Source organism: Tribolium madens, unplaced genomic scaffold (assembly GCF_015345945.1).
Source record: "Tribolium madens isolate multiple individuals breed KSU strain unplaced genomic scaffold, Tmad_KSU_1.1 Scaffold_3;HRSCAF=73;Tcas5.2_LG2, whole genome shotgun sequence".
Taxonomy (NCBI): Eukaryota; Metazoa; Arthropoda; class Insecta; order Coleoptera; family Tenebrionidae; genus Tribolium; species Tribolium madens.
The window spans coordinates 10,093,924-10,121,182 of record NW_025401006.1 but is presented as its reverse complement, the minus strand read 5'-3'; the positions used below and the strand labels follow the sequence as shown (position 1 = coordinate 10,121,182).

Here is a 27,259-nt window from a genome sequence, read left to right as displayed (position 1 = left end):
CAAAAATATTTTTTCAATATTTTTTAAGAATTTATTTCAAATTTAACTAATGTAAAATTGTAAAAAAAAGCTGAAAAAAATTGTTTTTCTCATTTTGACGAATATTAGACGATATTCGAAAACAATATGTACGATTGTTCCTTTAATTCTTTTGTAAAACTTTGAACAATTGGTCCGAGAATACGGTGTGATGGATCGATTTAAAAGTTTACAGAGCTATGCAGGGTACATTAAGCTGTAAAAACACCTTAAAACATTAATCTCCCCATCAATATTTGTGAATACTACTACTAAAACAATTCATAAAGTTACTTTTTTCTCTTTCTTTCAAGTCAAAGTTTAGAGTAAAAAAAATTGTTTTTGAAAAAATCATTAAAGGGTCTTGTAAGACATTTATTTCAGTTTTTGGGAACTACTCTTACATTCTCTGTGCGGTTATTGGTTGCTGAGATATCGATGATCAAAGACAAAAGGATCCTTTTTCATTAAAAGTCAGATATCTCAGCGACAAAATGACGTAAGAAAATATAAAAAAGGCATATTAAAGCCGAATGAGCAGGCTATCCGGCACATCCATTGATTTAACTAAAAAAAATTCCCCAAGTTCGTGGACCAGAAACAAAAAAAAATTCCTTTTTATTCTCGCTCTATTCCCTGCGCTTGCCTGATAACTGGTAGCACAGAAAAAAAATTTGCCGAAAAATCTCAAAACTAGAAACTTAAAGCCTTAGAATGGTTCTTTGAAAATCCAGATACGACTATTTTTCGATGAGATTCAGCCAAAAATCACCAAAAAATTGTTCCTTTAATTGTTTTGAGTAGTGTATAATGTGCATAACATCAAAGTGTAAAAAATTAATTAATGAAAAGAAGTCATTAAATAAAATTATTGCAGCACTAAATATCACAAATTATAATAAATTTTCATGAAACAAATAACAGTATTTGTGGTAACCGTGTTTACAACGTTTCAAACTAACTAAAACACAAACAGCACTTTAAAATATTTCATACGAAATTGAAAATATTTGCAAATATTTAATGTATATTTTTAAATTAGTTAACACGTTCAAACAATGACAATAAATTGTTAATTTGGTTTCAAAGTAGAAATGCATCAATATTTTTTGCCAATAATTAGTAACGAAATTCTTTTATTTGCTTTTGACGCAATGTAAAATAACCATAAATTTGGTGGCAAAAGTAGAAAATACAAAAAGGGTTTTTTATAATAGAAAACGTGATTGACATAATTTAACGAGCTTTTCGACAAACGTTATTTACAACCAGTATATTTTTATAATTGCTTTACGTTGCAGTTATGTTGGAGGAAATTAAAAAAAAAATGGACAAATACGAGTTCTTGAATTTGGTTAAGGGAATCTGACTAAATATGTAAATATTCTCAAAATATGGGACTTAAAAAGTAATTTAGAGTAATAACAACTTCATAAATTTGTGATAATTGCAAAAAATAAGAAAGTGTTTGTCTACTACTCCCAAAAACAGGGAAAACAATAAGTTACCAAGAGTTTTATTAGATTCTCCACTCGCAATGGTCATAAATAATATAGTATGTGGTTATTAGTCAAAATTGTTTTTTATTAGGTTTTATTGTTAAAGTTGATTACAACTTAAATAAGATTTCTTTACCTAAATGTGAGAACTTCACACGCGACAATTCTTTTTTGAAGTTATACAAATAGTTGTTTACACAATAAGTGTGTTATATTACCAATAAGTCACGCAAGAAAAAGTTTACCCTCAAACCCAGTAAGGCGGGTAGGGTATGTACTGTTGTTAATTATATTTTTAAATATCTAACAATTAAAAGTTGTTTGCAAAGATTTAAAAATACCTTTAAAATTGGCGGATGCGCCGGGATAACATTGCACCATTAATTGTTAAATTTTCATTAAATTTGTTTGAAATTGCAAATACGACTATTAATTTTTAAAGCATAATTACTAACTATGTTTTGATAGTATTTCAAATAATTTTTAGTGTAATATTAAACAAGTTTTTTTAGTAAATTAAAAAGAAATAAATAAGAACTTTCGTTTCTTTGATAAAAATTACCTGTCCATCCTTGTTGGAGTCAGCTCTTTGTCTCAGACCGTCCCAAATTTGTATCAAGCTGTCGTAGGTTTTTTTATACTGTTCAGTCCCCGAGGACCACCCCCGCAGAGTACATATTTTCTAAAAACAATAAAAACATTCATTTGTCACAAACTTTCCAAACAATAAACTCCCAACAGAATATTCGGAATAATTATACAAAGCACAACATTAAGAGGCTTCTTTACTCCACATTTTACTAATTAATTTCGCTAATTAATGTAACGCAAAAACGTAATCTCAGTTCCTGCATGTGTTAAAAATAGACTCTACAAATTGAGATAAATACAAACTTTAGTTTGCTGAAAATTCCAACAATGAGGCAGCATTTTATCGAATTCAACATTACAGTTGGATGTAGGTCATCTTTTCAACGAGATTTTGAAAAATGACTATAAGTGAGGAAGGGAAATCGTCTTGGGACTCATTTCAGTTATCGATCAAAGACTACACAAACTAATATTCTATTTATCTAGTTCAAGTTCTAATACGTGACTGTTGCAATGAGGTTCTTTGAAACGACACCCTGAATGTTAATCGAGTTGCATTTTACGACAGAGTATACGAGAATGTGTTGTTGATTCTTGTTACTTCTCTACTAAAAATACCAAGTTTGCGGTTGGAGTTGTAAAATCGGATTATGACCGAAAAGTATTAGAGTGTAATGAAATAACCTAGACGAGATTAATTATTCATCTCAGTACATTTGTCACGGAACACATTTCAAACGTTTTTCTCATTTTGTGGTTTTGATCATTAATTATTATTATCCCTTGGATTTAAATGGCCACCATTACTTACGTATAATTTAGTAAGTGAAGAGGAGACAACACTGATAAATGTTCACAAACCTACATTTAAACATAATCTTCTGTCGGGAGCTAACTAATTTTTTATTTATTATAAATTTTTAAAACTTACCTCGATCGCCAACTCAAAATCTTTTCTGTCAATTGTTCCACTCTGGTTGACATCTGTAAAAAATTAAATAATTTAAATTCAGTTAACAATTACAAGCAGAAATGAAGACGAAACAATGATAATAATAATTAATAGTGAGGAGAATATTACGAGTATAATATCAGTTAACTTTCCAGTTACTACAGCAACTACACAACTTGTTCAATAGTTGCCAACATGTCTGTTTAGTTGTAGTCTTCTATTAGAAATTCTCTTGGGTTGAATTATTTGAATTAGTTGTTTTATTTCATTTTGTGTTTGCTCTATAACATGTTTTCAATTTCGGTTTACACGAACATTGGAAGCAACTTTCATGTATTTATTATTTTTATTTAAGGTAATTCAAAAGTGTCGGGCCAACTCTTTAGTGGTGATAGAAGGCTTTCAGCTAAACAAAAAAATAAATGCAGATTAAAAAAACAAAACTGTCAATTTCTATATTATCATATAGGCATTTTATCTCTTATTTCCTATGTTGTCAAGTTTAATTGTTGAATTTACTAGTTTGTTAAATGTTTTGTACACCATTAGACACAAACTGGTGTTTTTTTTTATAGTGTCTGTTTAATGTTACAAGATCTGTTGTTTCCGCTAACTAAAGAATAAATGTTCTAAACAGCCAAAAACTTAAACCAAAATCTAACTTTTGAAGAGCTATATCTCGTAAAAATGACTATTTTTATTTTTATTAAAGTTGGATGTTTTTATCACTACCCAAGAGATGGCCCAACAGTTTTGAATCACCTTGTATAACACATTTTTATAAATTATTTTTTGTGTTGTAGCTTTTGTATTAAGCACAAAAGGTTGCAATACGGTGGCCTCTATGTTTATTAAATGGGCTTTTGTATAAATGTTGATTTATTGTTATAAAACGTAATGAAACTAAATTAATACTAGTTTAATATAAATATGTAATCGTTTTTTTTTAAACGAAAATATTGAAAATTAAAAAAAAAAATGTGAAGAGTTGTGATTGCAATTTTTATGTAACAAGCTCCAAGAATGTCACTAAAACATCACAAGAAAGCGGATAATAGGTATAATAAAAGCTTAACTATAAGTGAAGAATAAACTTTAGTTATAAAACTTGCAAACACATAATAATCATAATATTTTAAACTTTTCCACACACGAAAAGTAATTTTTTTTATTACAGTCCACTTTTTACTATTCAAGTTAAAAACGCTTGGTCACTTAATACTATTGATTGATTTCCAAAGACAGATATTTGCAATACATTTCTCGAAAAAATGACAGTAATTGTGTTGTTTCATTTAGTCAGAAGTTTAAATCTAAATAAAAATCAGATTTATTAGACTACCTTTGTACATTTAAAAGTCACAAATGATGAATAATGAATTAATGATGATGGAACGGTGCAGTAAAATACATGCAAACAAAATAAAAAGTTTTAAAGAACAAAACGCTGCGATCAATACACCGAAAATTGGAAAGACCACGATAATTGCTCTTCATTTAAACTATTGAGACGTTTTTCTACTTTACGATGCATATAATACGATTTTATAGCTTTGACGCGACGTTCTAACAATCTGGTTTAATGGTGACTACAAAATTTAAGCATTCGTGATCAGTTTCTTATTTACTGATTTTTTCCACAAAGTTTCTCTATTCTTCGCCGATAATTGCAACAATGCATCACCTATTTAGATAAAATTTCACTCTTCTAAACAAAGAGAAACTTCAGATAAATTACTCTAGCATCAGCTTTCGTTGTGCCAACTGCTGTAAGCCTGAAAATTAATTTTGCTCTCGTTGCGCGAGGAGTAGCGTGTCAAGATCCTTTGAATTACGTGAAGCATCTAATTTGCAAATTTTTCCTGATAAATTGTAATAAATGTGTCACAAATGCTGATTAACATCACGTTTTCATCGTAAAATTTAATTCGTATCTGGAAGAGAATTTTAAAATCCTCTGCGGTGGTCATACTCTACGTTTTTAATAACAGGGTTGAAAAATTAACTGGAGAAAAACTAATTTTTCAACTTGTTACTTGGGTTTGAGGACGTTATTTTCATAACATTGTTTTTAATAACGATTATGTGTCACCTGTATGTTGCAATTTATGGTATTTTAGGCTTATACATACCGAAAAATACGTTGAAAACGTAGAGAAGTTTTTTCTTGCGAAAATCCGAGATAGGCATGTTTTGTAGTGGTGCCTGAAACAACAAAATCAAAATACTTAGAACAAGTCAATATTGGATTTTGGGGCAAGCAGACCTAAAAATAATAATTGCATTGTGAATGCAAAAGCAGCTATACGTATGGTATAAGGATTCGTAAAATATTTACAAGATGTTGGACTAGCGGCGAAATAAAAGAAAATGAAGTCGTATTCTTTTATGTGCAATTTTGAACAAGACGTTCTCTGTCGAAATATATTTTTCTCTTATCGTCAAATTCTTAACGAAACTAGGTATCGATTATGAGTAAGTTATTACTGATATAAAGTTTACATACCGAAAATTTAATTCTGATATTAAGTGGTGGTTTCGGAGTGTTCTAATTTCCTTAGACTCTCAGTTTAAATACAATTTGATTTTATCACCTAGACGTTAATTGTACTAATAAGCTTTATCTTCGCACTTAAATAAAGTTATTTGATGTAATTAAAGATTTTATTTTGTTAAAATTAGGCTTGATACAGTGTTTATTCACTGCATTCAAGTAAGTAAATTGAAATTTGTTATATTGTTTTATTGTAGCTAATTTCAAGTAATGACGTCGACAACGTCATTATTAAGCTGATATACGCAAGTAGACATGTTATTTAACAATTGTAATGCAAACAAAAAATTTAATTGTTGTAATTACACTTGATACTGGAAAAATTTACATTTTTGTATTTGTTTTTACCTTCACCAAGAAAGTGTAAATATTATTAGCATAAAGTGCATCAAGATTACAAAGTATAAGTTTTCAATTTTCAAAAATCATTATCATGAAAATGAAAGAAAGAAAACTGAAACTATTTTAGATTTTTTTCAACTTTACTCATCAAATTATAATTTACCAATTTATTTACCTATCTGAAGATATCTACAGTAATAAAAAATTTTCGATTGTTGATTTTATTTCTTTAATTAAAGTTAATAACTTTATAATTTTTACTGCATTTTGATACTTCGAACAATTAAAGATTAATTTTTATAATAGAATAAACAAGTAATTAATACAAATCAAGTATATTTTTGAACCAAATAAAAACTGGAAAAAGCTTAACAAAAGTCAGCATTTCTGGCCAAGTCGTCTAAACATTGCTACCCTCTATATCTATACAAGCCGTAAGCATAAGCTAAAACATACTTCTATAAAATTCCACTACAAATTAGAACTAAAATATTTATAATATACTTTGCGTTGGCGAGTATACCTATTTGTACGTACCCCGAAAACACGGGGCATAACGCGGGACATCATTTCACGTAATATTGTTTTTCCATAATTAAAAGTATCCATTCCAATATGGAACAAGTCTCCAAATAGTGACCTAAAATACACAAATTGCATAAATATAATAAATACAATCAACACATAGCTACATTTATTTTAACTTTGCTTTTAGTGGACAAATGTGCTGAAAGAACGATAAGTAAAGATCTTACAATTTCCCCTAGTGCTCGTTATTCGATTTTTTTATCCTTTTGTGCGATCTCAAATAAATAAATTTAAATTTTCAATAACGGAGCCATGAGCGTAAATTTTATAACAAAAAGTTTAATATAAACATCAGAAACTGTATATATTATATATATCATAAACTGAAATAATATTGACATAAGAAATGTTTGTCCAAGTACGCACATTGTCCTTTTCAAACAATACCTGTAAACCTTTTTCATCGATAAAACCGTAAAATAAATTTTGTTTAAGTATCCCCTATTCCTCACATTCGAGCGTTTTTCTAGGTGTTAAACCCACTATTAAACTTAACACAGCATTTCCGAGAATGAATCCTCTTTTGCGATACTTATCTTTCTTTGTTTGCGAAACGAACTCGAAATTTAACTTGAACCCCAGACCAAATTTTACAAATTTTATTTTCCTTCAACAGATAGTTTTATTTTAATCAATTAGAGTCCAAACATTTAAGTAAATTTTCTTTTTCGCTTTCATCTAATACACAAAAGGTTGTCGAAGTAATTCCGCACAAGGGTCTAACATCGATTTCTTCAGTTCGATAAGAAACCTATTAGACAGCAAAAGGGAGCTTTCCTGGCATTAAATTTTCACTATCGGCTCTACAATCACTAAATCATTTGTTTTTTAGGTACCCCCTAATAGACCTGTCTGATAAATCCTATAAATTTTCAGTCATATTTCAGCGTGAGCTTTAACAACTTTCATGCAAATTAAACATAATCCATCATTTTTACATCAAATGGAAACATTTTTTAAATTGAACATATTTCATCCAGTTAGAAACCAACGTTTTAATATATCTTGCAAACTGACTTTGGCAAGAACATTGTCACTTTCTAAAAAATTTTCAACCCAAGTATGTATATTTTACATCCACTTTACATTTTTTAAATAAAATTTCGTGATCCTTGTGAATGGCTTTTGAACGTCTTGAACTGAATACGTCTAAAGCTTTACCTTGCAGCTTTCCAATAAACTTTCAAAAAAATGCTATACTGTCACACGTTGGTAGGCTTATCATTTTAAAATGTGATACATTTTAAAGGCATACTTTGAATTGAAAAACCATACAATACATTCATCTGTCAGGATTCAAGAAAGTGTATTAAAAAAAAACAAAATGAAAAAGGAAATGAAATGAAAATTGGCCGTAATAACAACACCTATTTGACCTGTTGGCAAATTGGTTTTATGATTCAACCAAATGTACATTTGCACTTTTACGACTTGATATGAATTTCAATTCGTTGTGTATGCTTCTAACAAGATTGCAGTGAGTTTTAAAAGTAATTTGTTGACTTAAAAAACTTCTGAGTTTCATCAAAGAAATTTTATCGATTTAGGAATTATAGTTCATTAATAATTCAGTGCTTTCAGAGATCGTTATCCTAACAATAACAAAAATATTTCCTTAATATAAGAACCATTTCTTTTGTACTGAAACCTCACGTTTTAACTAAGAAGAAAAACGGAAAATAATTCTTGTGTAAAATTTTAATTAATAATCCTCTTTGGTTGAGGCGATACATTAAGACGCAACTTTAAAGGTCTTAGGGATCTAATAAATATTTACAGTGTGGGCAAACTTGTCCACAGAATTTCTAAAGGGGAAGATACCGTAACGTAATCTAGAATAGCGTTTCCGCAAGAAAACGCTACCTTAATAGCCTTCGCTTACTCATCGTTCTCTGCATTCAAGTTTAATTGAGTTTGGAACGTTTTACTCAAAGAATTTTAATTGATGTATGCTGCGGCGTTAAGCCGAATTGGATTTGACGAGATTTGGCAGCTATTTCTAGTCAGATTGAAAAATGAATTATTTATTTCAGATATCTGAATTCGGGCACAAATTGGGTGCAGTGAGCATGCAAAAGCTTGTCCAACCGCAAACTATGTTCCGAAAAGTCGTTAGAGAACACATCCGGTATCCAGAGTCGATTGCCACTTAATTTTCAGCTAATCAAGTTAAGTGAAAATTTTATGATACTAGCAGCCAGTGAATCTTAATTGAATTAATTCGTAAACGGCTTTAGTTCCATGAAATGTTTGAAAGGCATTTTGTGCCATTTGCGTGAAGCAGAAAAAGAAAATTTTAACGTTGGAATTTTAAAAATATTCGGACAGTGTTTAAATTCTTTTATTATCTTGGTGTTGGCACGTAGTGCAGATATAAAAAAGTTTCGCATTGTCAAGTGGCGCAATTTAGTACAGTTTGCTCGGAAATTTGGCTGACGGGCAATATTCTTGCTAGAAATATGGATTTTCTATCGGACCTAATTTACCTCACCACTTCAATAGTTGGCAATTTAATTCTTTCACTAAGCTGCTTTTCTAGTCAACAAAAACATATTACATAATTTGGGCTAGAAGCCAAATTGCTTATTTTTTAATTCGTGTTTTCTGTAGATAGAAGCCAAGTCGCTCGACCTTTTTAGGTCAAAGATTATTATTTTTACAATCTCGGAAAACGTCTATTTTGTCGAGTCCCGAAGGTATTAGATTATTAGTAAGTCTGTGAGATTGAGACACCGAAAGTACTTTATTTTTTAAATTGGTACAAAAAATAAAATAAATGAAATTCACGGAAAAGTAAATAATTCTTTTGTGAATGTTTCCTCGAAAAAAGAAATTAGGATTGAGCTAATATTGTCTCAACCACCAGTCCGTTTTAAGCCACATCATTAGATTTTTTTTATTAAATACCGTTTCAGTGTTTTGAACCGGAGTTTATTAAATTTTGCGCAAAAATGATTAAAAAGAATTGTTGAAAACGCGCGGGCAGCCGATCGAAGACCGAACACGCGCGTGCGTGGTTGGTTGCCTAAATGCCTAAAATAGATCAGATGGTGCACCTTTACCAAGCAAGTTATCAGTGACTGTGACCGTTAAGACATCAAAACCAACGCAAATTGTACTTCATTACCAAAGTAAGTTTCAAACAAAAAAAGATAAAAAGAAATTCCATCTGGTCGTCAATTCTGACAGCCCAACCTTGTGACAGCTACCCCTAACCTTACTTTTTCCTTTCAGAAAGCCGTCAAAATGAACGACGATCCGGTTATGGCCACAAACGACGACGCCAGCGAATGCAAGAGGGGCGCAGTGGAACTCGGCTATTGGCAAGACAGCTACATCCCATTTTTCGTCCGTCAAATCGAGAAACGCGCCCCCGAAATCAATCGAGGCTACTATGCCCGAGTCAAGGGCGTCGAGCGCTTTATCAAGTTGTTTTTGAAGAAAGCGGGGGCTTCGTCACAAATCGTGAACTTGGGTGCCGGTTTTGACACCTTGTATTGGAAACTGAAGGACCAGGGAGTCTACATAGCCAATTATATTGAAATTGACTTTCCCACAGTCACTGCACGCAAATGCTACGCAATAAAACGGAACAAGCATCTCCTGGAGCGCATCCACGAGCAAGACGGCGAGGTCAAGCTGAGCGCCACCGATTTACATGCAGGGAACTACCACTGCATGGGGGCTGATCTGAGGAACATATCACAGGTGGAGTCTAAACTGCAGCAAGCTGAAGTCTGTTTTGCTACCCCCACGCTGTTTATCGCCGAATGTGTGTTAGTGTACATGGAGAATGATTGTGTGAATAGGTTATTGGCGTGGATCGCGAGTAAATTCAAGTCGGCCTTGTTTGTAAACTACGAGATGTGTAACATGAATGATACGTTCGGGGACGTGATGTTGGGGAATTTGAGGGCGCGAGGCTGCAATTTGGCCGGAATTTCATTTTGTAAAAGTCTGGAAACGCAAAAAGGCCGCTTTTTGGATAATAACTGGCAGGGGGCTAAGGCCTGGGACATGGTACAAATCTACTATGACTTGCCTGCGTCTGAACGACAGCGAATCGAGAAAATTGAGTTTCTAGATGAACAGGAATTGCTGATTCAGCTGTTTCAACATTACTGCATTTGTGTGGGGTGGTTAGGGACAGAGTTTGCCGATGTTAATTGTAATGGAGATTAATAATTGATTTTCCTTTTTGAATGAATACTTAATTTTTTTATTTAAGAAGCTCTGTGATATTTTTGGAAAAGTATAGCTTTACCTTAAGGCTAGTTTTCACACAAATGAGCAAAAAAGTGTCAATCAGTTAAATCTAAATTTTTTTATTAACAAATAAACATGTTTGATGGCTGAAGTGTATTTTTGTTATCATAGGTGTAATAAAAGTGTATATTTGTCCCGTGGTGGCTCGCCTGTATGGAAACTCAGCAGTAGTATTTTATCATGTAATGTGACGTGTATCTCATTGTAACCATGTTTGAAAATTGCTTTTTATTCAAGATGTGATACATTTTAGTATTAATCTCTTGTAATAATTTATTAAATTTATTTGTTCAAATTCGATTTGTTTTAATAATAATGAAACCCCCTTGTTATATTTTTAAAATGCGCAACTTTGCGCTAGTTTAACCGACTTATAATAACTGAGATGGTGGAGCTCTAAAAACGGGCACCTGTATGTATAACTTTTTAAATACAGGGTGTCCCCGGATAGATGAAAGATAAAAATTTTCGATTTAACTTTTTATTTTTTGGCATTCAGCTCTACTTGGTTAAAGATTAATTTCTAGCATAATTTTTGAAAAATTAAGTATGAAACATTTTTCAAAAAACCTATTTTTTTGTAGGTGGCAAATACGACAAAGAGTTGTTAAAAAAAGTTGTTTTGCCAACTTTGATTTCTAATTTTTTTGTTTATTATTTCACAAATCATAGATTTTTATTTCAACAGTTCTTTTATTACGAATAAAATAAATTTATATTTAGATTATTAGCACTAAATAACTTTTTGACGTATTTGTTAATAGAAAGCAATTAAGTATACTGTAAAAAAATATAAAAATCATAGAAAGCCGATGATTTTGCAATTTGGTATAGGGGCCTAAATGTTGATCCTAAACAACTTTTCTTAATAACACTTTATCGCATTTGCACACAACAGGCACTTTTATTCTACAGAAAAATAGTTTTTTTGAAAATTTCTAAGGCATACTTGATATTTCAAAACTAAAATTATGTTAGAAATTAATTAATTAAACCAAGTAGCACTGAACCCAAAAAAATGAAAATTTACATCGAAAGTTTTTATACAAGAGTTATTTCACCTATCCGGGCACACATTCTAAACTAAAAGCGTTTTTTTTTTTAAATCTGATGAGATGAAGTCTAGGCTATTGACAGTCTACGAAATAAAAAATCGTATGTATAAATGGAACAAGAACCTACATTTTTAATCTTATCTCAACAGGTGCCTGTAATCGTATTATTTTGAACAGAACATCACAACTACTATTATTAGAATAGTATTATTTGATGGTTTTTCACAAGAAAAAAATCTAATGTGCAGATAAAATTATTTCACTTGATAAGTAGGTGATTTTAGAAACAAACAATATTTTTTCTGCTACTGAACGTGCCTCTCAAACAGAAATCATTTTCAAGACGCATTTTAGACAGATCATTAAATCAAGAATACGAAATTTATCAAAAAGTAAAATAAACTTTGTAGGAATAGAAATATCTTTCTTTTAATTGGTAAAAATGTAGTTTCCGTTTTTTGTAAACTACAAAATAATATTTTTTTTATATTTAAATGCAAACACCCAATAGTCTATGAAAATTTCCTCTTTCATGATGAGACAAAAGTACTTGCTTGAGCCACATTACATTCGTAACCATTATTGCACAAATAATAAATAAGCAAAGTTGACACGTTTTACCTCAATAATAATTAATGAGGCGGAGGAATCCATCTAACGCTTTAAACATTTTATATTGCCGACTTGAATATCCGCTGAACTCAACACTCGGGCAAAAGTTTTAAGAATAAAACTTTCATTTGGATTATTTGTAAACAACTTTAACAACTAATTAATTTTTGGGGTAATTTAGTACTGAATGTAAAATGGTATTGAATTATTGATAGAATGCAAATTTAATGCGTTTTGCCCTATAAAACAAGAAACTGTTTAAATTTAAAATAATTTGAACTCAAAAGAAAAAAAAAACGTTGTAGCTAACAATGAGAATAGTAGCAATATACGAGTAGAACACTAATTTTGTTTATCTTTAGCTGTGTTTGGGATAACACACTCGTAGCGTCTAGTTCCACAATTTTATCTAGACAGTCTCTGTATTAGTATTAAGGCAATATGTTTTTTTTTTAATAAAATCTGAAGCTGTGTCAGACCTTTGGGAACTCGTTTGGGAACAGTTGTGCGGTTAGTAGACTTGATACAATGATAATTTTTGCACTCACAAGTTTTACTTTAATAAATCCAACATTCTTGTTTATTCTAAATTTAGCTCTTTTTGCATAAATTATACCTCGCATTTCGTTGGCAAAAACCTAACATCAAAAGACTTGTGATTGCGATTCGGCCAATTAAAATGATTTACACAAAGTTGACGGTTGTGATGAATATGCATTGGTTGGATCGATTTTGAATTACACCGTTTTTAATATGAGGGCGATGGATGTATTAAAAACGAATCTCCTTTTGAACTGCTCGATGGAATGAAAAAAAGGATTTACACATCGCTAAAATGGAACAAATCTAAATAAAAATGTCAGGGTGAACTTTGGGGGAAAATGTTCACATTTAGACGCAAAACGTATAAAGAAAATTGATGTTCATTGTGTGATTTACTCTACCTGTGGCCAAAATATCACGCTGCAATCAAGATAAATATTTCCGATATTCTCTTATGGTAATGAAGAAAAAACATTGACACAAATTAATGATTAAATTTTCATAAATACCCACATACTCGACGGAAACCAATAAATTTATTGTTTTCGTGCTAAAGAATAATTCAAGTGTGTAACTGAAATTTATTGACTTAGATTTAATCACGAGAATGGATATATTTGTCATAGCAAAAAAGTTCAGCGACTTTGCTTGGAAAATTAATTAACGCTTGATTTTTCATTCCTTTCAGTTTTTTAATGAGTTTGAAACGTCCTTAATTTAATTACAGGTATACCAACTTTTAATTGATCGATACTATGTTTTTTTTTTTAGAAGTTATTAAATTTTTAGTGATTCTTTTCGAGAAAATTTAATATTTCACGAGAGCTTTCTCATCCAAAGCGTGCACTAGGTCATTGAATAAACCGTTGAAAAATTTAAAATATGTAGATGAACTTCGAACAGGCCTTATTCGCAAGTCTTTTCAATGAAACGAGGAAAATTAAAATATGGGGTTATATCATACATTAACCGCATTCCCATAGGGAAGATTATATCGAATTTACTTTGCAAGAGGAAAAGTCCCCGGAAAAAGCTAAACGAATATATCTGTATAGATTGCTATGAGATGGGTTTATACTCTAGGGATGACGCCTTAAAGAAGAGGCATTTCCGCAATATCTTTACTCAGTCGACAATACACCAAGATTGGAGTAACTAAAGATGCGAGTCCTTTCAAACACTTGTTATCTGTGCCTAACAAACTCAAAATTCGAAACATTCCCATTATGTTGATTGTCGGGTGTAAAAACACCTACGACATCATCACCTTAATGCAGACAGGGTGTTTACCTAAGATCCCTAGCTCAAGTATTTTGACAAGTTTAATAATGTTAGTGACTACTATAATTAGCAAAGTGTTACTGTTACTTTAATAAAGGTAAAGCGGGACAAAAATGATTGAAAGTTCTAGTAAACAACGTTAATTAAAATACTATAGTAATTAGTTTTTATAGAATGCTGTCAGGCGTTTTTAAGATCCACTAGACAAAGACTTTACATGAAACGAGTCCAGCTCTTTTTACCCCATTTGCTTGTACTTTGATGTATGTAAATTTTATCTATAATTAACTAAGACTTAGTTACAAGTTCTTCAAGCTATAATTATGTATATGCTTGTTGAAGCTGATTAAAGAAGTTGAGAATTTGTGGTGTTTAAAGCTTGATCGTGTGGTAATTACTCGTATTTTTGTTATATTACCTTTTATCAGAAACTAAAAGCATTATAGCTATTTATTATACAAGACCATAAAGAAATTCGATTATTGTCGTGTATAATACAACATTTTTTTCTGTAGCAGGACTTAAAGTTTAAGAGAAAAAATAAGATTTCATAAGATTTCAAAAAAATACAATGTTTGGCATTTCTCAATACAAAACGTTAGATTATTTTTAAAACAGATTTAAAGCAATTTTAAACCTTGTTGAGTCTAATTCGAAGAATTAAATGTTGCATTCAACTCGTTTGAGTGTAAATCTGACACTTTATTCCACCTCGTGGATGATAAAATTTGTAAATTTAAATGAATAAAATAAGTTAAATCATTTTATCTACCCTTGGTGGTAAAGTGCTACTTTATCTACCCTTGCGGTTAAAGTACTACTTTATCTATACTCAAAAGAGTTTATAAAGAAATAGTTTAACATCTGCTATAGAAAAAAAATATAATGTAAATAAAACAAAAACAAATAAAAACACTACAAACGAAAGGAAAAAATAAGAAATAATGTAGACAAAAACAATGCATTTAACTTTTTTAATAAATTTTACAACAAAACTGTTACTTTTAAGAAATCCACTAAAAACGACAACATTTTAGTCTAAATGCTTTATTAGATTTCAACCCAATAGGTAGCTCAGTTTCCTTTTTTAATTCGTTATAATAACAACTAACACAACATCGTGTTCATTCATCAAGCACCTCAGTTGTAAAAAAGTACATACCTACAAAGTGTAGGGTAAACCAGTTTCTTGTGTTCTACAGGGCTCAATTTTTTTGTTCACCATATCACCCTGGTTTACCCTATTTATCAGAATACACTTTAAACAGTGAGTTTAGAGATGTAATTTTGTTTTTGTCTGAACTTCCAACAAAACAGAACAACAGCATTTTTAAGCTAATTTCTACACTCTTTACAAGAATACGCAAAAAGCCTGACATGGGTATGGAAAGCTCGATAAAAAATTTACATTTCTAGTTTTTAATCCCTAGCCAATTCAGCACCATGCATATTTTATTAAAGTTAATATTTACAATAATACTGTGATGTGAGTATAAGACACAGTAAGTGAATTTAATTAGTATAAGTTTGTTACTTTTTGTAATAAAAATTAAATAAAGTCAAGTTACCAATCCAACTTGTATGATCATAGTTTATGCAGGTTTGTTAATTTAGGAATATATTAATGCAGCTGTGATTTCAGCACTACCCTGTTGAGAATTAGTCTAATTAGTTTTACATAATTGCATTATCGAGTACCTACCACAAAAGAGGTTAAATTGGGAGAAAGCAAAGTACTAAATTATTTTATCAAACATTGCTATTTTGCGAGTTATTCATATTTGTTATTTTAATATCCGACAACAACTTAATAAAAAAGAAATGTGTTGCAATGAAAGTGTTTATTGATTATATATGTTAAATAATATATCAAGGAGATAGCAATTTACCAACATTGCGTGACACATCATCTTAAAATTTAATACGTTGAGTTTTATCGAAACAAAGTGCCATCATCTGAGAAGTTGAATAGAATAATATTTTAATGAGATAGAACTGCACTTGAGAGAGTTATTAATGAGTTGAAAGCTCACCTAATGAAAATGTTATTTATTGATTCGCACAATTTAAATTAAAAACATGTACATGTTTAAAATTCCACATTGTAATTAAAAATTCCTTCGTCTTGCAATGTTTGAAAGAACGCAACAACAATTTTCCGTTGTTCCACTTATAGAAATTATTTTGAGTATATTAAGTGGAAATGACGGAACGAAATTCAGAAATGTGCAATCAAAAATTTTCTTTTCGGTGGAATACAAATATCCGGTAAAACTCTCACCGGAGAAATGTAAAACGATTTGCTTCGCTAACGTGAGAAGTATGCTGATAACAACGAAAAAATTGCCTGGTTTCCTACCAAGGCAATCGATTAATTATATATAATTTTTTTGGGTAACTAATTCATTAAACAGTTAACCACAACAAATCTAACAAATTACTTAAAAGGATTGCGCTAGTAATAAATACAATCAATCATTATTTGATTTTTGTATAAATCAATAGTGTGAAACATTGTTAAAAATTAATAAGTAATGAAGGTCTAAAAAATCAAATTAATAGAACCTCAAATACGTAATAATATACTTTCACATATTGTAAAATTGCGTCTAATTTGATTTATTCAATCTAGAACACGTGTCTTTCAGATTAATCAATAGAAAACTTTGTAGCCGCTTTTAAAAGGTAATAGTTTTAAAACGTATCGTATAACCGCGAGGCTTTTTCTTTTAATTCCATTTCTGCTGAACTGAAACTTGTTCATCACGCCGAAAACAGAATCAGATTAAATAGAAGTTTATGAGTTGTTTAAGCAAACTTTACAGCTTGAAACGTGGAAGAAATGGAAGCGTAATGATTATGATTAAAACAGATGAGCGTTATTACCCGGAACCAGAAATGAGAATAAAAAAATTAAAAACTGGATTACAAAGTAAAGTATACAATTACGACATTGCACCTAATTGCTTCATAAAAATTGTGCCATTACGGTTTGTTATTGCTGACGAATCGTATAAAAATACAATGTAGTGTATCAATAAATTGCTCGATTTGTAACTTTTTATGAAAACAGAGGAAGAAGATTTAAACGCAACAGTTTGATCGAGTTTTGCTTTTACGAATTGGGAGAGGCAGATCTGGGTTTTTTCTTTTTAGGGGTGGGTGAACACGTTGTATGATTGATCTCTTGCTTGTCGATCCAAATGATCTTGCAGCGAGGAAAACCAATTTCTAGTTCTGTGCACACCTGCACTGTGATTTCTCTCAATTTATTTCATTTTTGTGCACTGAATAGCAATGTTTTATGCAAAATTATTTATTGACTTGAAAGGATTAGTGTGGTGGTGAAAACGCTGCCGTCATTTAAGACAAATGTTGAGGAATTTTTTGAGCAGGAAAAACCAGCAATAACCCTGTGTCGTTTATCAAAATCATGTAAAAACTTACATCAGTGAGAACATTTTTGTTTCTTTGTAGGTATTTTGTTATTAATCTCCGTATTATGAGTTTATAAATGAATGTCATAAAACTGATGTTAAATATTCTCGCTCTAGTGAAGTTATTTACAAACTTATAATTATAGGTAATTAAATCAGGTCATGCTGAACAGGAAAAGACCCATAAATACAAATGTAAACTTTTTAATAAAAAATTGGTTTACTACAATAAAAAATGTTTATGAGATCTAAAGACCTACTCGTACATCAAAAAAATATGACTAGGACGGAAAAAAAAACTATTTTAAATAATATTTCATGACAAATTATTTAGTATTCTCCCTCATCAAAAAATTCAAATTTTATATTCACACAGTAATCAGTTTCCAAGTTTCTAAATGAGATGAAGCACGTATACGTCATTAGTGAGTAACTTGGGTGCAAATTAAACTTGTAACATGTGCGAAGTTATTTACAACACTTTCTGAAAGTTTTTCAAGATAATTATTTTAATCATTATCATTGTCTTTATATTGAAAAAAGTATCTGTCATTAATTTTAATTTGTTCAGATGATACGATTTTATAGACTGATCCTTTTTGAATGCATTCGAAAGTGAGCTAAATTTCAGGATTGAAATGATATTCTCAAGGTATCGTCAGGTTCTCAGATACTGAATCCCACTCAAATCTGCATTTTCAGATATATTCGCCAAAAAACGGAAGAGATATGGAGATTTTTAAGCTCACTGAGAATGTGGAAGGGAATTTATAATGTTGATCGTTAACGTTTCTGACATTTTTCTACCTAAGGTAAAAATCCTTACAAAAAAGATAAGCCGTAAAGAAATTTAAACCATCAAAGTTTTAAATTCAAAGCTAATTAATACTTAAAAGCTTTTAAAAAAAATCCAGTTCGTCAAGTGTAAAAAAGTGGAAGTCACCGAGAATTTTTCCTCACTTCCAATTTTGGTATTTAAATAAAAATTAAAGTAATATATTTCTTTCAAAGCAAACAGATAAAGAGTTCTAGTTCATTTAACATAGAAATGTGAAATGGTTCAAGATTTTTAATTAAAACCGGAAAAATCCGAAAATATGAAAATCATGGAAACTATGAAGAACTGCTCAATATAAAAAATCCGTATCGATTTGAATAAATCTATAATATTTGGTAAAATTCATCGTTAAGATTGAATCTCTAACATTAAGATTGAATCAATTTCTTTGACTGGAATAAATTTACTTTTGTACGATATTGAATTTATTCAAAAGAAAAAGGCGGAAATGGTAACAATTGAGCAATAATAAAAATTGTTAATAAATATGGAGCCCGTTAAAATCATCATAATTATTACCTGATGTTTGGTTTCATATTAAAAGCAATTAGAAGTCAAAGGCAATTTTTTTGTTTTCAGTTTGGGTTCAAAATTACAATTACAATTTTATGGACAGTGACGAATACCAATAATCTAGCATTAACAGTTACGATTCACTAATTAGTTTCAGAAAATTAAACATTTAATTTCAATTAAAACGAATAGTTACAGCGACATTAGGTGTTTGTGCGAATTTAGTAATATAATTAAATAAATTTTAAACACATAAATGGTGCTGTTTTCCACCATTACGCTGTATGTCGAAAATAATATATCTATGTTTGCTCATTTACATGCAAAAAAGTCCATTTCATCAAGTTTATAAAACAGTAACCTTAGAAATGCTTAAATATTTTTTATAAAAATAAGCATTAAATATTTGTTTACATCGATCACATTACATTTTTTCATATAATTTGTTAGTTTTGTGACTTTAATATTAGTATTAAAACAAAGAACTAAAATAAAGTGCATTTTTATTACGATATGCTTTTAAATTGCTTAATTTTCATAAAATTTTGAAATGATTTTAATGTCTCATAGCTAGGTCATAATCATAACCCCATACTATGGTAGTACAAAGTTAAAATATTCATTTTATTATCTCAGATATTTATTTAAACATGTTTGAATAATTCTTCGAGTGGAGTTGCAAATTTATGCATGAATTGGGTATAATTCGTCTTATAATTTTTATCTCCCCAAGTCAATCAAAGCAGATTCCAACTTTCTAAAATTCAGCATTACAATTTAAAATTCAAATATCGTAAGAGCTTTCAAATGTTCAATTAACAAAATTTGCAGAAACGTACTTTTCAAATCCCATCAAACAGTAGAAAAGTACATATAACATAATATTCCATAATGAAATCACGTGAAGCTATTAAATTCACGAGCAGTGTGTTAGTGTCGGAGCTTAACAATCTATTCACATGCATAATATTGTTCGCAAAGAAAAGTTAATTAACTGGCGCCCTTTTTATCGAACGCCCAATTCCGTAATTATGTAATTTGAATTTAAAAAGATTATTTCTAGAGCACTTATAACACAATTGATGCATCTTTCGTGCGATTTCTGCGTGAGCTTGCTTCCAACACGCAACTTCTTTTCGATTTATGGTGTCACTAGTTTTAACGAATTTCTGGACTTGATACAAACAATTCTAATACATTTAAAGCTTCCACTATTCCAATAAGAAATTTAAATGCTTCTAGCAGTGAAATTGGAAGTGCTTTTTGATGCATTAAACATTCAGTTATCCTTTTGAATTTCCGGTTTGCTCCAACTTCAAAGAAATTAATATCACTGAGAAGACTTAAAGGCTTTGTTTCAATTTTTTTAAATGGTTGTAAAGGGTTGATGGCTTAAAAGGCTAATTAGACATGCAATCTGCGGTAAAAACCATATTAAGCTTCTCGCTGCACTCTAGGATTTCCCTGGCGATAAATCAATTTGATTTAGAGATTACTTTAAATCCTTACTATCTTCCTTGACACCTAATCAGATCAGGTTTATTGCACAATGCTAGATTAGTTCATTATAGAATTTAATGCTGTCATTTGCTGGCTTCGTTTTAATGAAAAATTTAATAACCGAGACAAAATCCATGTCGTAAAATTTCAGACTTTTGTTGTTTCGTTCATACAAGAAAGTATTTCAAGTACCGAAATCTTATAAAACCAATATACGGTTTAATTCTGTAAATACAATAAACATTATTGGAAATACTAATCAGACTTAATGATCACTTTCGTAGGTATAATCTTCAACAAAGCATAGGACTAAACTATAAAGTATGTCAAGGATACAATTTAAGTTGATTGTCGTAGTGAATAAATAACAATTTAAAAAATAAATTAAAAGCAAACAAGTAAAACATTCTACAAGGGTACTTAATTACTGTTTTAAACTAATGGTTTTATCTATTTAGATAACTGTTGAGCAGAAATGTCCTTTATTGTCTTTTGAGCAAAGTGTGAGTATATCTAATGTTTTAGTGTCATGTGTGTCGACGTTAGAATTTTACTGTCTATAAAGTTTTCTTGAAATTGCAACTCTAGAAATTATTAATGATTTTATTATACTGACTTATGTAATGTGAGCAAAATATAGAGAAATTTAAAAAAATACTCCTAGTTTATTTTTAGAAGAGAATTGTTACAAAATATTTAAAATTACCCAGGGCCGAACTGGGGTAATTTGATACGATATGATCCTTATTTCAAATTTTAATATGTAGGATGATTTATTTAGGTATATTAACTAGGTACGTAGCATAAAATTAACCGAAAAATATAAACTATTTTTATCGATCTGTGATTTTAAAATTAGAAAATTCAAACTTTGCAGAGACATTGACGTAAAATGTTTTATGCAGAAGTGAAGTCTAAACATGATTTTCCTAATTTGTTCCTAAAATCATATACAACATGACCAAATTTTCTCGGCGCGTAAAAAAGAATATAGAAAAATCGCGTTCTCACTTACTTACATTTGAACTGAAACCATTAAGCCTACTGCACACCAAAAAAATTTAGCTGAATTATACGCATTTCAATTATTTAACATTTTAGGGTTTAAAAATTTTAAAGTAATACGTATGGATATAGATACTCAAAAGTACTACACACGTCAATATAATAATGTGAGTAAATACATGAAACATAATACGAATTAAACAGATAGAAACCTATAAAAATGTATATCACAAGAAAAAAAACATAGAGACTAGTTAAAAAACAAACAATGTATTGTCGTCATAATTTAAAAATTCGTTAATACTATAAAAACTCTTTTGCAACAACATGTTTTTTATTTATTTCGAATAAACCATTGGGCAAACATTACACATTTTGTATCTTTTATGCATTTAGGCAGATCATTGATACAAATTAAAAAAAAGAATTACGTATTTAAATATAAATAGAAATTAATAGTACATATTTTAGATAAAATGTCATATTTCCCAAATTCTATTTCAAAATTTGTCGAAGACGAGTTCATATTTATTGTAATAATACTTGTAATTTTAGTAGAAAAAGATGCCATAGGGTAAGTACATTTTTATTTTTTTCATTTTTTAGTTTATCGCAAAGTAAAGTGTCTGAACATGTGATTTTTGAATACAACAAAAGTAAGTGCAGTTGTATAAGTTGGCGAAGTCTTTTCAACAAATTTCACATTTTCATTTTGAACAAAAAGTATCTTACAAAGCATGCAATCAAATTTTAATTCCCGATTAATTGGATGTTTGGCAATGTAAAGTAACTGACAACTTAATTCGGATTACTTGAATTAAATTTTACTTCGCTTTTTTTTAATCGAATAATGGTTAATCAAAATTTCATCGCAATTAAAGATTTTATAAACTGTCCCAGTAAAAGCAACTGAATAGATGACGCCACTGGAAAATTTTGAAATTCCCGCGTATGAAACAGCATGTGAATCTATGTACCTGCGCATTCATCCTTCTCGGCAACTTCTATACAAACTACTATATCTGTCTATTAAGTCTATTATGTGTATTATTTGAAACATGTAATCTCTTATCCCATTTATCTCCATTTATCGCAGTCGTATCTTAATTAAAGGTATCTTTTAAAACTTTTTAAGTAATTACTTTGCACTAGTGATTTTCAATGATATACAGCGTATCCCAAGTTTTAGGGTAGGCCCAAAAATAAATATTTATAATTGACTTAAAAAAAATTGCTAATGCAAACGATAGAGGATTATATAGACTCTAATTTAGTGCTTTGATATTGTTCAAAATTTTTAGCGTATGGCAATAAGATCATAAAAACCAAATTTGGAAAAAAAATTATACTTAATTGGAATAATTTCTACATAAAAAATTCCTTGATTTTTTCTAGTAATAATTGTGAAAATCGAATAATGCAAAAGTTCATAGGTTTTGAATAATGAATATTTTAATATTGAAAATGTGAAAGTTCTAATAATTTATGGTTGGGTTTGTGATAATTGGTGATTAGGCCAAAATTTCTTGAGAAAAAGGTCCGCAATGACATTTATGACGTACCCGAGCTCTATTGTGAAGCCTTCAGTGTCAATGCATTGGCAGCACATCATCTCAAACTTGGTCATAAATTATCAGAATTCCCAATTTTCAATATTAAAATGTTAATTACTCAAAATCTATCAACTCTTACATTATTCAATTTTCACAGTTACTATTAGAAAAAATCTAGAAATTTTATCATGTAGAAAAGATTCCAATTAATAAAAAAATACAGGGTGCGCCAGAACTCGCGCCCCAGAGAAAAATGAATTATAAGGTAAGATACCAGGAACATGGAAAAATTGTTAAAAAAAATTTATCTATAAAAATTTCGAAGTTATGAGGGTTTAAATTTTGCACTTTGACTCTATTTATTTCTGTCGGAAAAATAATTTTACAAGTTTTTTTGCTATAGGCTATTAAAAGAGGAAACAAGGAAGCTGTATCATAAATTGTAATTCTGTTCAATGTTATTTGTGGCTTTTATTGGCAAAATTTTTGTACCTTTACTAAATAATTGTAAAAAAACATATACAAGATCATCAGTATAATTAAATAGACATAAAAAATGTCAAATGACAAAAAATAAATGTGAAAATTTTTTGACAGATAGAATTTTTTAAACATTTTTTCCGTGTTCCTGGTATCTTACCTTACTTGAAAATTTTCTCTGGGGTGCGAGTTCTGGCGCACCCTGTATTTCCAAATTTGGTATTTAGGGTCTCACTGACTTACCCTAAAAATTTGGAACAATATCTAAGTACTACTTAATATAATCCTCTATCGTTTGCACTAGCAAACATTTTTTTTAATCAGTTCGAAATATTTATTTTTGGGCCGGCCCTAAAACTTGGGACAGGCTGCCCAGACAAAATGTTGAAGGATTTCGGGGGGTGGTCAAAATAAGAAAAAAAGTTTCTATGGACTTATGTCCGGAAATTATCCCTCAGGAAGTTATAGAGATAACTCGACCTTATAAAAAAATATTTACAGCGTGGGTTCTTTTTTGGAATTAATGCACGGTTAAAAAAAATTCGTTTTTCTCGAAAACGGTGCGTCATTTAAAAATAACACTAGAGACATTTTTTGAAGAAAATTAGCTAATAAATCCGAATCTGCTAAAAAATTTCGCAAAACTTTGCCAAAATCAAAATTTTATGCTTTAAATAGAATGACTCCAGTGCCTCTGCCTTTCCTAATTGAGTTTCTTAGCTGCGTCATCAAGAACAGAAATGAGTTGTTGCTCAAAATTGCTAGTGCACTCATTGTTAATTGTTTACCACTCTACTAAAGGAAAATTTAATGGAAATAAGTAGAGATAAATTTGCTTTTATAGCTAAAAGATTATCTGCTGATTCATCAATTGTTAAAAAGGGATGACTGTGTATGTTTTGCAAAAAAAATGTGTTTGATTAATTAAAAATCATTAATAAATTACAAACATGTTACTAGTATTTGAAGCCGTGATTTTCAAACAACTAAGGCCCGGTTTCTAGAAACTTATTTAACGGAGAGATGAATTTAAACCTTGATTAAACCATGGCAACACTAATCAGATCAGCGCTACCTTAGCAACAATCGAACAGTTAAATTTATTTATAAATATAAAACAAATATGTATCTATGAAAATAAGTCTTTGTAAACATAAATTTATGTACCTACTTAGAAGATTGAAAATGTGAAGTCACTGTTTGTTACATAAGAGCTTGGGAAATATTACGGACTAACGAACCTTGATTTAGTGACCCTCAGGGTCACTTATCATTACAAACGTAGAGAAGATGAGGAAGGGGGCAAACACATTTTAAACAAATGTATATTAGGTTGCGTAAAATATAATATAATATAATATTTATTTATAATAAAAATTTTATTTGTACATTTATTAATACTGTACCTATTTCACAAAAACAGTAATAAAATAATCACAAATAACCAAATTCATCCATAAAAATCACAATATCCGTAATACGTTTATAAATTTCTTCATTATTTGAAGGTTTTGACAAACTGATTGATTGCAACATATCTTTTCCCTCTTCAGCACATTTGCTTAAATCTGGAACTTCATCGGCTTTACTCAAAACAACCCTCATTATAAACAGTGCTACAAACAGGCCGTATCTCGCATAGAATTTCCACTGATCCTTCAGTTCATCATACGATAAAACTTCTTCGGGATTTAAACCCGCCTCTTGAATCGTAGACGATAAGTTTTCGTAGTAAATTTTTAATAATTTTTCTATGTTGTATAAAACTTCCTTTGAACTGTTAGCACAGAAAAAGTGAGAGACGTCAAATATTGGGGATCCAATGTAGGAGATTTGCCAGTCTAGGAGACACATATCCATAGGTTTGTCTGGATTTGCCTTATCCTAAAAAACAATGCGGCTTTTGAAAAATTTCTCAAAAGTAGAATTTGTTTTACCGTATATTTGTACATCATGTTGTTGCACCAACAATCTCCATGTAAAATTGTTGAATATTTGTCGATTTTTTTTATATCTTCTCCAAAGAACTTTTCGGATTGTTGGGTGAACCGAGTGAGGGCTTGCGTGGCTTGTTCATTTCCTGCAACTGCCTTGAATGCGTTTCCGAATATGATTTTCGAGTTCTCTTCAAATCTCGCTTTCTCTTCTGGTGTTTCTACTTCACTGTAAAAAATGTTTTTTAGGTTTTTGCTAATTTCTTCGTATTTTTCCGGTTTGAGGTGTTTCAAAGCTAGACCAGTTCCGTGAAATTTGCCATAAGTGGCAAACCCTAAAGCAACATGATCTTCATTCATTGGTACTGTACGATCCCATAGTCTGTAGTCAATTTCTTTAAGATTCTCTAAAATGAGACATTCTTCATTTTCTTTGAGAAAACTTCCGTAACACTTTGCTTTTTCTTTGAAACCGTTCGTGATGTTCCTCTCGTGTAAAAGTTTTTCAAACTCGGGCAAAACTGTTGTGTACATATAAATTTCTCTCTCGTAGGCTTTCCTAACAGGAGATTGTTCTCTTACTTGTTTCCCACAAAGTGCTGATTTAATCACCAGATGAAGATCTTTGCTGTTATCCCAAATTTTAACCGTGTTGATGATTCCCATATAGCCATCTCCTTTCAAAGATCCTGCTTCGACTTCCATTTGATAATCTTTAAAGCCTTGACTCTCTGCTACTATCTTCACAAGTTTTATTTGTTCATCAGATAACGAAGCACTCATTTTTGTTGATATATTTCTACTAAAGACTGATTAGTACTGCTACAATATCTGACGACAAATCATTGTTAATATCACTCCCACTTTTTGGCCTTCGCTTTAATAAATCTTGATTTTTTGATGATGAGTACCATGAGAGATGATTAATGTAATTTAAAAATAACTTACCCAGATCTAGTCCAAGTTACGTTAGAGCGAATAAATGCAATTATATTAAAAGACATTAGGCGTATTTAAAATATTCATATCGTTGGAGGGTCAAAGCTCATGTGTGTTCCGACGTAGTAAATTATAATGAGATGAAGATAAATTACAGTTTGTTTTGAATATTATACAGAGTGTCTCACAGAGTATCGTATTATATTCAAATCCTGCATTATGCAAACCCTAAACGTATCTTTAAGCCAAAAATTAGAGAGAGAAAAAAATAATGACCTCATTCAAACCACTGAAATGCACTATTGAGGACCGCTGATATTGGTATTAAGTTCCAGATTTAAGCAAATGGATGAATTTGGTTATTTGTAATTATTTTATTACTGTTTTTGTGAAATTGGTACAGTATTATTAAATGTACAAATAAATTTTCTATTATAAATACGAGTTCATATACACAGTGCGCCAGAACTCGCGCCCCAGAGGAAATTTTCAAGTAAGGTAAGATACCAGGAACACGTAAAAAATGTTTAAAAAATTCTATCTGTCAAAATTTTGACATTTGTTTTTTGACATTTGGCATTTTTTTATGTGTATTTAATGATACTGATGATCTTATATATGTTTTTTTACAATTATTTAGTAAAGGTACAAAAATTTTGCCAATAAAAGCCACAAATAACATTGAGCAGAGTTACAATTTAGGATGCAGCTTCCTTGTTTTCTCTTTTAATAGCCTATAGCAAAAAAACTTGGAAAATT

The 27,259-nt window shown here is 30.2% G+C and overlaps 3 protein-coding genes across 6 annotated transcripts in view; 1 reads left to right on the top strand and 2 right to left on the bottom strand.

Annotated features, from left to right (window-relative positions):
- Positions 1–27,259, bottom strand: part of LOC123007395 (calexcitin-1) — a 44,420-nt gene that overhangs the window by 2,185 nt on the left and 14,976 nt on the right. Inside the window, exons 2-5 of one of the 3 annotated variants that reach the window (XM_044402679.1) lie at positions 6,494–6,596; positions 5,193–5,265; positions 3,040–3,092; positions 2,080–2,199 (exon numbers count right to left, since the gene is read on the bottom strand). In XM_044402679.1, the coding sequence (XP_044258614.1) occupies positions 2,080–2,199; positions 3,040–3,092; positions 5,193–5,265; positions 6,494–6,565 (318 nt within the window). In that variant the 5' untranslated portion in view covers positions 6,566–6,596. Of the gene's footprint in view, positions 1–2,079; positions 2,200–3,039; positions 3,093–5,192; positions 5,266–5,566; positions 5,726–6,493; positions 6,597–27,259 lie in introns of those variants that run through there. The other 2 variants (XM_044402680.1, XM_044402681.1) reach the window with 2 other exon arrangements.
- On the top strand, positions 9,544–11,110 carry LOC123007394 (leucine carboxyl methyltransferase 1). The gene is made up of 2 exons (XM_044402678.1): positions 9,544–9,675; positions 9,779–11,110. The coding sequence occupies exon 2, from the start codon at positions 9,791–9,793 to the stop codon at positions 10,724–10,726; it is 936 nt and encodes a 311-aa protein (XP_044258613.1). The 5' UTR covers positions 9,544–9,675; positions 9,779–9,790; the 3' UTR covers positions 10,727–11,110.
- On the bottom strand, positions 24,987–26,712 carry LOC123007393. Of its 2 annotated transcripts, XM_044402677.1 has the most exons (3): positions 25,565–26,712; positions 25,252–25,511; positions 25,028–25,201 (listed from the first exon to the last, which is right to left on the bottom strand). In XM_044402677.1, the coding sequence occupies exons 1-3, from the start codon at positions 26,342–26,344 to the stop codon at positions 25,177–25,179; spliced, it is 1,065 nt and encodes a 354-aa protein (XP_044258612.1). In that variant the 5' UTR covers positions 26,345–26,712; the 3' UTR covers positions 25,028–25,176. The 2 variants fall into 2 exon arrangements, with proteins under 2 accessions (XP_044258611.1, XP_044258612.1); XM_044402676.1 differs by having other exon boundaries at positions 24,987–25,511.